At 47.9% G+C, this 12372-nt stretch overlaps 2 protein-coding genes across 2 annotated transcripts in view; both read right to left on the minus strand.

Moving 5' to 3' along the window:
• Positions 1 to 12372, minus strand: part of LOC309393801 (uncharacterized protein) — a gene marked incomplete at both ends in the record, with an annotated part of 310121 nt that overhangs the window by 151358 nt on the left and 146391 nt on the right. The window lies entirely within an intron of this gene.
• The window catches only part of LOC309393657 (cytochrome P450 2J2-like), a gene marked incomplete at both ends in the record, with an annotated part of 39395 nt that continues 33823 nt past the window's right edge, over positions 6801 to 12372 (minus strand). Inside the window, 3 exons of the mRNA XM_081956110.1 lie at positions 6801 to 6985; positions 10194 to 10335; positions 11761 to 11948. Coding sequence (XP_081812236.1) covers positions 6801 to 6985; positions 10194 to 10335; positions 11761 to 11948 — 515 coding nt within the window. The remainder of the gene's footprint in view (positions 6986 to 10193; positions 10336 to 11760; positions 11949 to 12372) is intronic.

Below are 12372 nucleotides of genomic sequence, written 5' to 3' on the forward strand. Positions count from 1 at the left end.
GAGGCCTCCCCCTTGGTAGGACTCTTCGTCACCATAAGTTGGGGATCCTCTTCCAGAGGTCGTTTAGGCTTTTCCCCCTCCGAGGCCTCCCCCTTAGTTGGACTCTTTGTCACCTTAAATTGGGGATCCTCCTCCAGAGAATGTCTGCCCTTTTCCTCTTCCGAGGCCTCCCCCTTGGTAGGACACTTCCTCACCTTAAGTTGGGGATCCTCTTCCAGAGGTTGTTGGCCCAGATGACTGTTCTGTGGTGGCATCTGGGACCCTCTCTTTACTGCCGTGGTGGTTGGTGCACACGTTTGTGGCATTGGGGCTGGAGCCAAGCACTCTGACGCTCTGTGGCCAAGTTGACAACAATGGTGGCATTTAATTGGGCCCCACGAGGAATGGAACCTAGTTACATCTCTAAACTCAGGAACCGTTTCATCACACTGCCTTGCTCTCCAACTTGCAGCTGCCCCCTTGGTAAACCCTTCTTCCATGGTGGAGATTGCTTCTCTGTAGGAAGGTGGAGTAAGAACCTTTTGGGGCATTGCAGATGCACCTTGTCCCGCTTCCCATCTTGCAGGCCTGGCTTTGGTAATCCCTTCTTCCATGTTGGTGATTGCTACTCTGTAGGGAGGTGGGGTAAGAACCACTTGGGGCCTTGCAGGCACACATTTTCCCACCATCCACAATGCAGGCCTCTGTTTGGTAATCCCTTCTTCCATGGAGATTTCTTCTCTGTAGGAAGGTCTGGTAAGAACCCTTTTTGGCCTTGCAGGGGAGACTGGAACCGGTGGGGAGGTCAATCCCTCGGTTGGCCACTGCCCAGCTTTCTGCCATGGTGCCATCTGCTGAGGGAGGGCAGGTGCCCGCTGGCATCCCTCCCATCCATGACCTGGGGTTAAGACCCATCCCGGGGTTGCCTGCTTCACAGGTTGCAGCTCAACCAATGATGGCTGGCTAGGGGGTTTTACGTGCCAAGGACCCACCTGCTGGCTTGGAGGAGTTATGGGCCAAGTAGGTGCCCTTTGCTGGTTTGGATGAGTTATGGGCCAAGTAGGTGCCCTCTGCTGGCTTGGAGCATTTCCCCATGCTGATGGCAAAGGAGTTTGTAAGTAGCATCTCTTCCATCCAAGTCCTGGGAGGAAAGCCCAATTTACTGCCCAATTTGCTTCATTTACTGGTTGCAGCCCCATTTGTGGTGGCTTGCAAGTGACAGATGCTGGAAAAATCCCTTCTTCCTGCCTCCTTTGAAATTCCCATTTTGAAAGGGAATCTTTCTCCCAGCTAGTTGCAGGGTGTAAAGCCATTTCATTTATTGCCGTCTGGAAGGAGCCCAAACCTCTGTTCTATGTTTTTTTTTCCAAGCCTTGTTTCCAAGCTGGGGGGAAGGAGGGGGAGCATGCACTCACAATTTTCCTGAAGAAGTCCGTCTGAGATTTCCTTCGTCTTGTCGCGTCTCCTCCTGCATTCCTCCAGATGCAATTAAACTGGAAACAGCATTCCATTGCCTTTGAAGTTCCGCACTCAGCTTCTTATTACCAAAAGCTTCTCATTTATTCTTCCCTGATATTTACGCTGTCCCGGTCAGCATTGGGAATGCCGAGACCCCATCACCAGATCTTCCATCACCAGCCCTTCCCCCTTGATAGGGGGAGGGAGCTAGTGAATTATTTTAAAGTAGAGAGTTGGAATAATGTTAGGGTTCTAAATACCAGGCAGAAATAAATCATTGTCCAAGGCAAAACATCCTTTAAGGTCCAATTTATTCCGCAGGCAATTTAGCACGGCTATGGAAATTCCAACTCTGGAAGTACATGCTCTGGGTTCACCCAGTTAAAGTTCATGATCTCTCCCCACACCCACAAATCCATCACATGTTCCAATTATCATCTTCCACGCTGGCATGTACACCCATCTTCTTCCGGCCAGGTGTCGAGGTGCTGAGACAAAAGATGACCTTGGCTTCTACAAAAGAATGTCAACAATCCATTCTACAATCCTACTCCTTTCTATTCCCCCCTCCCAACTACTACACTAATGAAACAGCATAGAAAATTATTAAAACGTGTGGCAGGCCAAAGATCCTAAAAAGAACATAACTACAGGCCTGACACAGAGTTCCTGAGCCAACATGACTGGGGGAGGAATTCTGGGAATTGAAGTATACAAGTCTTAAAGTTTGAACACCCCTGGGTTTTTTTTCCCTAAAGGGTTAGGGGTGCAAGGCTCTTGTAACTTGAAAGCTTTAAGACTTGCGTGCTTCAAATGCCAGAGATTCTGATCCAACATTTTGGTTGCTATGGAAGAGCGTTGTTAAGTGAGTTTCACCACATTTTACAAGTTGGCCATGCCCACCCAGTCACATGGCCAGCAAGCCACTCCCACAAAGCAGGCCACACCTAGAGAAGAGGTTCTAAAAAAATTTGAAACCCACCACTGGTTAGGACACATCTACATGGAGGGAAGTAAGCAGTGGGATATCACAAGGTTCTGTCTTTAGCCTAGATGAATTCAATATCTTCATAAATGACTTAGATGAGGGAATAGAAGCAGGGGTGGGATTCAGTGGTTCAGATCGCTTCAGGCAAACCAGTAGCTCTGACAATCAGTCAGGAGCAAACTGGTTCACTCCAGCGATCAGGTCGGCCTGCCAGCTCTGCTCGTGTGCTTTACTTACCTACTGTATATCCTCTCAGCTGATTCGCACAGCAGAGTTGATTGCTGGGCCCCAGTTTTGTTACTCCCCAGAAGCAACGTGGAAGGTAAGTTTTGTTAAGACTGCACACGTGCACGAAGCTTCATGCATGTGAGGAACATGGGATCATTGAACCGGTTGTTAAAACAGCAGGATTCCACCACTGAATAGAAGGGGAACTCATCAGATTTGCAGATGACCGTAATGTGGCAGGAATAGCCAACACCCCAGAAGGCAAGCTCAGGAACCAAACAGATCTTGACAGACTTGAACAATGGGCCCTATCCAACATAACATTTCATGTGGAGAAAAGCAAGGTTTTACACCTAGGCAGGAAAAACCAAAGGTACAAATACAAATTAGGCAGAATGTGGTTCAAATACAGTAAGTGTGAAAGGGACTTGGAGTCCTGCTGAAAGATCACTCAAAGCACTACAGGGTAGGACAAGAAACAATGAATGGAAACTTCATAATCAAGAAGCAGTGACGTGCGGTGAGGTTTATGGCTGGTGAGGCACTGACACTGTGGTGGGTTTCAAATATTTTTAGACTTGTGGACTTCAACTCCCAGAATTCCACAGCCAGGCATGCTCAGTTCCAATTTAAAATGACAGCATTTGTTTCTCTCTCCCTTCCTCCCCCTCTCTCAAACACACACACACACACACACACACACAGAGAGAGAGAGAGAGAGAGAGAGAGAGAGAAGTTGGATTGGACTATCTCTCCTACCCCCTTCCCTCTCTCACTCACTCTCAAACTTGAAAGTAGCTCCTCTGCCATCCGCCCCCCATTCCCCTGCTGCCTTCCCCAAACACCTCCACTATTGCAAATGCAGCCTGCTGTGTGGGTGGGGAATTCCTGGAATGCAATAAAGCCCACCCACTCACCTCCTGCTGGCAGGCTGGGGTGAGAGGAGAGGCAGAGAAGCCGGAGGGGAGCCAATCCGAGCCTTCCAAAAGAAAGAGGCTGGGGGAAAGTGTGTGTGCTACAGCATGGCTCTTTGCCTGGCTTCCGTGGATGACTCTGCTTAACTGTTTAAAAAAAGTCTCTAAAAAAGCAGTCTCTACTATGAAGCAGGAGAACTGCTGCCTCAACTACGTCACAAATGTTTAGGCTTTTAACCCTTGCTTAACTCTGCTCGAATGATCATAAAACGCCTAAAGTCAGACTAGAGGAGGCATGCAGTTCTCCTGCCTCATAGTAGAGGGCGCTTTTTAGAGGCTTTTTTTAACAGTTAAGCAGAGTCATCCACGGTGAGGCAGCAACTAGCTCAGCTTTTTCCTTTTACATTTTTTTTTCTTTTCATGATGAGAGCGGTGAGACTGTGCCTCACTTGCCTCACCTGACTGCACGTCACTGTCAAGAAGAGAAGCAACCTGGAATTAAAGAGAAATTTCCTAACAGTGAGAACAATTACACAGTGGAACAGCTTGTGATTAGACGCTGTGGGTGCTTCGTCATTGGAGGTTTTTAAGAAGAGACTGGACAGTCACTTGTCTGAAATGGTATAGGGTGGGGGTTGGCAACCCACAGCTCTAGAGCCACATGCAGCTCTTTGGGCCCTTTGCTGTGGCTCCATGTCCCATCACTGATTGCTCCTCACTCACCTGGCCTGAGAAGGTAAGGGTGATGGCAGGGATGGAGAAGCGGCCAGGGCTAATTCTCAGCTGCTTCACTTTTGTGGAGCTTTTTCTGGCCCTTGTTTGTGCTAGGTGTGCCTCAGTCGCTTGGGGAGATGTGCAGCCTGTTCTCCGCCCAGAGACACTGGCCTTGTCCAGCCGGCGCCGATGCCAGCCTTGCTAACGCAAGGGCTGGTGGGGTGGGAATGGAATCCAGTTTTGGTCGCCATGATGTAGAAAAGATGTGAAGACCCTAGAAAGAGTGCAGAGAAGAGCAACCAAGAGGATTAGGGGACTGGAGACTAAAATATAGGAAGAACGGTTGCAGGAACTGGGTATGTCTAGTTTAATGAAAAGAAGGACCAGGGGAGACATGATAGCAGTCTTCCAATATCTCAGGGGTTGTCCCAAAGAAGAGGGAGTCAAACTATTCTCCAAGGCACCTGAGGGCAGAACAAGAAGCAATGGGTGGAAACTAATCAAGGAGAGAAGCAACTTAGAACTGAGGAGAAATTTCCTGACAGTTAGAACAATTAATCAGTGGAATAGAAGTTGCCTCCAGAAGTTGTGACTGCCCCAACACTGGAAGTCTTTAAGAAGATGTTGGATAGCCATTTGTCTGGAATGGTATAGGGTTTCCTGCCTAGGCAGGGGGTTGGACTAGAAGACCTCCAAGGTCCCTTCCAACTCTGCTATTGTATTGTTATTAAGAGGATGTTGGAAAGGGGGACAGGCCAGCAGCACTCAGCCATGGCTTTAAAAGGTTCAGGGCAGTGGGAAAGGCTTGGAGAAAGCCCTCACCAAAGACATTCGCTCATCAGCCAATCTCTCCCCGCTCTGTGTGTGTGTGTGTGTGTGTGTGTGTGTGTGTGTGTATCTTTCCCTCTGTGTCTCTGAGTCTCTTCTCTCTCTTTCGAAAAGCCACAGCTGGGCCAAGCTAGCAAGCTCGCCTTGGAGTGCTTTGCTACCTTTATTTCTTCTTTTTGGAAAGTGATTGCCAGCTGTGGCAGAGGTAACCTCCCTGCTCCTCCACTCGCAACCCCCTGGCCAGCTGTGGTTGGCTGGGAGGGTGCACACACGCGAAGAGATCGCCCCTCCTCTCAAGCAAGTGCCAAAGTGCAGCAAATGCATGTGTGGCCGGCTGCTCGCTTAAGGAAGGTCTTAACAAGACGCAAAAAGACGTAGCTTTTCTCCTGCACTAAGGCTCCGCCCACTGCCTTGCTGTGTCACCCCTCCCCCCTGCAGCTCTTTGGCCAAGCACAGAGGGTGCAAGCTCCAGCCCAAAGTGGCAGGAAGCGAAGGCTGCCTTATTTGTGTTGGAAGAAATGTCCTTCTGGGTTCGGCTCCAAGTGGGGAAAAAGACACTGGAGACGTGGAGGCTGCTTGGAAAGATGGTTTTAATGGTGGACAGGACCACATGGCCTGAGTCCTGAACAGAAAAGGTGATCACATGCTTCAATGTTGGTAGAGAAGAAGAGAAGGGAAGAGAAGAGAGTGAAGAGGGCTTGCAGGGCTTTTTATAATCTGTTCGGCCCCACCTCTCTGTTTCCTGTTCCTGTGTAAGAAATGTATTCTGATTGGTTGCCAGACTCCCATGGACCCGTGCAAGGGCAACCCTCTAGGCTGAGTTTTGAATCCAGGTTTGGTTGAGTTCTCAGATGCCATGTGGTCAGTTGAGTAAAGTGCCAATATTATCGTGCCTTAATCCCATCTCCCTGGAGCTGAAGGGGAGAACTCTTTATTATGTAAAGTGGACTAGCTTGGCCTTCTTAATGGCCCATTGATAAACTGAGGATGGGCAGGAAGCTGCAGGAATTTACTTTGTGTTTAAAATGTGTTTCTCCCTTTTTTCACATCCAGGAAAATATAATATTCTGCCTTATCAATATTTCCTAGGATATTTCATTTTTCTGGAAGAGGGCTGGGTGATAACTTCCTACATGTCCAAGTGTGACATGAAGGGAGATACAGGGCCGCTTCGCTCCGCGGACCCTCCTCCCGCTCCCCCTCCTTCTCCTCTTGTACAGGGGAGAGGGATGATATGGCAAGGTGAGATTTTGTGGCTCCCAGTGCTTTGTTTCCTGTGGAAAACAGGCCCAAGTGTCTCTTTGAGTGTTTAAGGTTGCAGACCCCTGCCTTAAAGCATGGTATCATTTTGAAATTTGCTCTGGCTGTTTAACATGAATCCCATAAGACAAATTTATTAAAACTGAAAAAAATGATACTAAGACTACATGGAAAGTGATATATTTTATTGGCACCCCAAAAAATAAAGGGAAAACATAACCAACTTACTTAGCATTTTTTTTTCTTACGCAACCTCCTAGTCTTTCCTTGATCTGGTTAGGTACACTGTGTAAATGCAGCAATAGAGTTTCAGCGTGGAATAAAAAGAAGCAAAACAGCATATTAAGTGAATGGGCGGAAAGCAAATCTTTTACCATGCTGACTAACTATTTTGCAATTAGGTTTATGCTTTTTATGTTGTTTCTATACATTTAAGCCTGTGTGGGAATAGCACACAGTTTGTAAGGGTGCGGGTACATTATCATCTTTGCAACAGGTTCTTCATTCAGTTCTTTCACTCCTTCAGGCAACCGGAAGCTGAAGGCCCTCAACAGGCTGGTCAGAAAGACGAAGCTCTCAATTCTTGCCAGTTGCTGTCCCAGACAGTTACGTTGACCTGTATGTAAGACAAGAAGATATACGTAAAGAGGATAATAATCCATTCAGCAAGGAAATCTGTTAACAAAAATGTAATGACAAAAAGAGTTCCAAATTGAATCCCAGTAACTTCTATCAGATGCAATTCCTAGAGGTTTTTCTCAGTTTCCTCTGTTTGCGAACAGGCCTTAAAGGAGGAATTTAATGCAATATAATATAATACAATAACAGAGTTGGAAGGGACCTTGGAGGTCTTCTAGTCCAACCAGGGGGGAAGGAAACCCTATACCAGTGATGGCGAACCTTTTTTTGGCTCGCATGCCATAAGTGGGGGGAGCGCAGGGGGGTCGTGTGCAGGTGTGCCGCACCCATAATACAATCCACAACCCCCCGGCCTCCGGAGGGCCTCTGGGAAGGGTGGGGGGCTCTTTTCGCCCTCCCCAGGCTCCTATAAAGCCTCTGGAGCCTGGAGAGGGTGAAAAATGACTTTAAAAAAGGGTGAACTTAGCGCCTCACGTGCCCTGATAAATGGCTCCGCGTGCCACCTGTGGCACGCGTGCCATAGGTTCGCCATCACTGCCCTATACCATTTCAGACAAATGGCTATCCAACATCTTCTTTAAAGACTTCCAGTGTTGGGGCATTCACAACTTCTAGAGGCAAGCTGTTCCACTGATTAATTGTTCTAACTGTCCGGAAATTTCTTCTTAGGTTGCTTCTCTCCTTGATTAGTTTCCATCCATTGATTCTTGTCCTACCCTCAGGTGCTTTGGAGAATAGCTTGACTCCCTCTTCTTTGTGGCAGCCCCGGAGATATTGGAACACTGTTATCATGTATAGGGCAGGAAACCCTATACCGTTTCAGACAAATGGCTATCCAACATCTTCTTAAAGACTTCCAGTGTTGGGGCATTCACAACTTCTGGAGGCAAGCTGTTCCATTGATTCATTGTTCTCACTGTCAGGAAGTTTCTCCTCAGTTCTAAGTTGCTTCTCTCCTTGATTAGTTTCCACCCATTGCTTCTTGTTCTACCCTCAGATGCCTTGGAGAAGAGTTTGACTCCCTCTTCTTTGTGGCAACCCCTGAGATATTGGAGCACTGCTATCATGTCTCCCCTAGTCCTTCTTTTCATTAAAGCAGACATACCCAGTTCCTGCAACCATTCTTCATATATTTTAGTCTCCAGTCCCCTAACCATCTTCATTGCTCTTCTCTGCACTCTTTCTAGAGTCTCCACATCTTTTCTACATCGTGGGGACCAAAACTGAATGCAGTACAACTTATACTCGATAGTGGACCATTACAAAGGCTACACTGTACACCCATGAAAAAACTGATATGGTATGTTTGTCTAGAGATGGGCCTACAAGAGGGAAGTCCCCTTCTCACTATTCAGCACTAGATGTTGAAACAAAGCATACCATATCAGTTTTTTTCTTCTACTTTGTCAAATGCCTTCCTGAAGTCCAAGCATACTAGGTTTACAGCATTTTGCTGATCCACCATTGTAGTCCCCTTATGAAAGAAGACAATAAGGCTTGCCTGACACCATCTGTTTATAACAAACACATAATTGTATATAGCAAAGGTGTCAAGCTCAATTTTATTGTCCTCTGTGGGCTGGGGGGCATGGCCAGAGGAAGGGGCATGGCTGGAATGGTTTCAATGGCCAGTGGGCATGGCCCGCTTGGTATCGCTCGCGTGGGTGGTGCCTGTGGGTTTGGGTGGGTTTGGGGAGGGAATCCAAGGGTCTCCAATGGGTGGTGCACTGGGTGGGAGGATTGCCCCGCAGAATGAGGTCAGGTGAGGTGGGGCGAGGCAAGAGGTGTCGCCCTTTGTGTGCGGGGTGAAGGGATGGCTTCCAGCTGTAGACACAGCCTGCTGGCCCATCAACTGATGTGCATTATGGCTCTGAAGCCCGCTGCCAGCACAGCACTGGGCTGGCCATCCAGGAAGCAAGCGGAGGTGGTGGGAAGGAATGCGACGCGGACTCCTGGTTGCACTTACTCCGCCCCACTGTCTGTTTTGGCTTGCGATTGGAGAGCAGGTTGCTGCTGGTCATCTTCTCCTCAGCCCGCTTGCAGGTCTTGCCCTTGGCGCCTGTGTGTGGAGCGTGTTCCCCTTGTGCACCCAACTGCAGTGGCGGATGCAAAGCAGGGTACAGGGTGGGATAGGAAGCGGTGCCTCTCCCAAGGCTGGAGGAAGAGGGCCTTTGAGCCCCAGGCACTAGTTTGGGCAGCACCCCGCTGAATCACCTGAAGGGAAGCCCCGCTACCTCCGAGGTGCACCTTCCTCGGAATTTGGCATCACTTCAGCCCAGCCCAACCCATCCCAGTGGGTGCACAGGTGCCCGCCTCCTGTGCTCATACATGCCTGTCAAGATGGAATGGGCCAGCCTGTCTACGTGTGCACCCGCCTCCTCCTGTGCACCCATGTGCCATCTGGGATGGCAAGGGCTGGGCCCCTGTGGGCATGTGGCTGCCACCTGCTGCGGCACATGCACGCATGCACGCCGGGATGGATTGGGCCGGGCTGAAGTCATGCCAACCGGACCCTTACTGTTTCCAGGATGGCCACGCAGGCTGGATCTGACCACGGCCACGCAGGTTCAGATCTGACCTTGAGTTTGACACCCCTGGCATTTAGTGATCAACTTCTTCATTTCTAGGTGGTCACTTATCCTCCACTTGATTATTTTTTTCCAGGATCTTCCCAAGTATTGATGAGCCTATAATTTTCCCATTCTGTAGATTGGTACCACATGAGCTCCTTTCCAGTTGTTTGTCAGTTCCTTTGTGATACAGGAGCTTTAGACGATTATATTCACTGGCTCCAAGATTATATCTACCAGCTCCTTTAGAAGCTTAGGATGCAAATCATCTGGTCCAGGTGATTGTTTTTCCTTCTGGGTGGATAGGTATTGCCTTACCATTTCCTTACCTGTTTTGATTTGTACACTGGTTCTATCTATCTCCCTCAGTGCTGCTTTTGATAGGTTGGGCAATTTCTTCCTTTTGCATAAAAACAGATGCATAGAAGAAATTAAGCTGCTCAGCTTTCTCCCTGAACCTGTCAACTTCTTGCCATCTGCTCCCATTAATGGAACTATCATTTCCTCGATTTTCTTCTGGTTCCTTACACATTGAAATAATGTTTTGTTGTTGCTGCTGTTGTTAATTTTCGCATTTCCGATAAGTTATAAGCTGCTTTGGGCTCATGGACGTACCTATTCCAAAGGGCACAAAACCTTCTCTTTCAATGAACTTCCCATCCTTATCTAAAAAGTGATTTGGGTTGAATTCTTCAGGTGTCTCCCATTGCTCAGGATCAAGAAGGACAGAACGCAGGTCTGGCAAAATAATGGTCCCCTGCAAACAAAGAGGTGGTTAAACAGAGCAGTTTCATAAGGGAAACAAGCAGAAAAGTTCAAACAACATTGATGAAACATTTGGTTTTAGCTTGCCTTTATGAAGCTTTATTTCTTTATTTCCAGAGCAGTTTCCAGAGTACCATTAACCACTCAACAGCTTAGCTTCCTTTCTTCCTTTCCATCCATTAAAACAGGGAGCTCGATACATATTTCTTTATGACTCCAGGTTGCCCCAAGAAGAGGACAAGAAACAGGGCTAGACATGACTTATATTATGAACTTAAATCCAGCCCTTAGACCAGTGATGGTGAACCTATGGCATGCATGCCACAGGTGGCACGCAGAGCCATTTGTCAGGGCACGCAAGGTTCAGCTGAGTTCACCCTTTTTAAAGCCATTTTCGCCCTCCCCAGGCTCCAGAGGCTTTATAGGAGCCTGGGGAGGGCGAAAAGAGCCTCCGGAAGCTCTCCAGAGGCCCTCCAGAGGCTTCATGAGCTTCCCTGAAGCCTCCGGAGTGCAAAAAAACGGCCCTGTGGGCAAACCATAAGTTTGGGAATGGACTTCCTGTTTGCTCGGAGGGTCGTTTTGACTGCTTCAGAGGCTTCAGGGAAGCCTCCTGAAGGTCCCTGAAGCCTCCGGGGGGCTTCCAGCGGGCAGGGGAGGCTGTTTTCGCCCTCCCCAGGCTCCTATAAAGCCTCTGGAGCCTAGGGAGGGCAAAAAAAAGCATGCAAAAATGGGGGGTTGCGCCTGTAGTGCACGCATGCGCACTGGGGGGGGTGTTGCACATTGCATTATGGGTGCAGCACGCCTGCACACGACCCCCTGCGCTCCCCCCACTTATGGCACGTGAGCCAAAAAAGGTTTGCCATTACTGCCTTAGATTCCTATTATCTTCCTAGGATAAATTTAAAATGTTTAAGGTTATATCTTTAAAGCGGAGAGATATTTGGATTTTAACCTATAATTGTTACCCCACAAAAGCTTGCTATTTTTCCCCAATTGATTGACTACATTGGCAGTTCCTGAACAGAGACTATTGTGTAGTGGGCTTTAGTAGGCAAGAACCAGACCAGCATAGATACAACAGCATTTATTGACTTAAAGTGTTACTGAGGAACAGCAGGCAATACACTCTGGGCCCACAAGGCCTTAACCAACCATAATGCACGAAAAACCCTGTCCAAATATGAATGTTCTAAGTTTCCCTCCAAAATACTTGGAGCTAACAGTTAGGGTCATCTAAAGGTTAGTTTCACTTTAGCAGAGTTAACAGTTAGGGTCATCTAAAGGTCAGTTTCACTTTAGCAGAGCTTAACACAACTATATATATTCAATACATAACAGAGACCTTCTGCCCAATGGCCATATTCTGCTTTTTCTTCCACATTGTGCTATGGTAATGCACCTTGAACACATTTCTCACCTTTGGAATGTGGTAGCCCCTTATCTTCACATCCTTTATACATTGCTTGGGTGCCCCAAGTATAAACACATATTTTAAACGATGTATTTCATGAATTACGGCATTGGTGAAGGGCAACTTCTTCCGATCCTGGTAGGAAATTGATCCCGAGATGCCAAACAAATCTTCAATCTCCTTCTGGACTTTCTCTAGAAAAAAATGATGGAAAAAGAATCTTCATTCTGAATTTTAATCCTTAGGATATACAGTGTTTCTCCTACCATGGGCCTAATATTACCCCTGCCCTGAAAATAAGCCCGTGGGGATGGGCATGGCCAGTACAGGTGGCAGTGCAGGGGGGAAACTGTCTGGCTGCAACAGCAGCCTGCTGGCCAGCAGCAGGCTGCATGTCAGGCCTGTAGTTATGTTCTTTTTAGGATCTTTGGCCTGCCACACTTTCTTATAATTTTCTATGCTGTTTCAATAGTGTAGTAGTTGGGAGGGGGGGATAGAAAGGAGTAGGATTGTAGAATGTATTGTTGACATTCTTTTATAGAAGCCAAGGTCATCTTTTGTCTCCGCACCTCGACACCTGACTGGAAGCAGAGGGGTGTAGATGCCAGCATGGAAGAT

Source organism: Natrix helvetica, assembly GCF_964273705.1.
Source record: "Natrix helvetica genome assembly, chromosome: 5".
NCBI classification, from domain to species: domain Eukaryota; kingdom Metazoa; phylum Chordata; class Lepidosauria; order Squamata; family Natricidae; genus Natrix; species Natrix helvetica.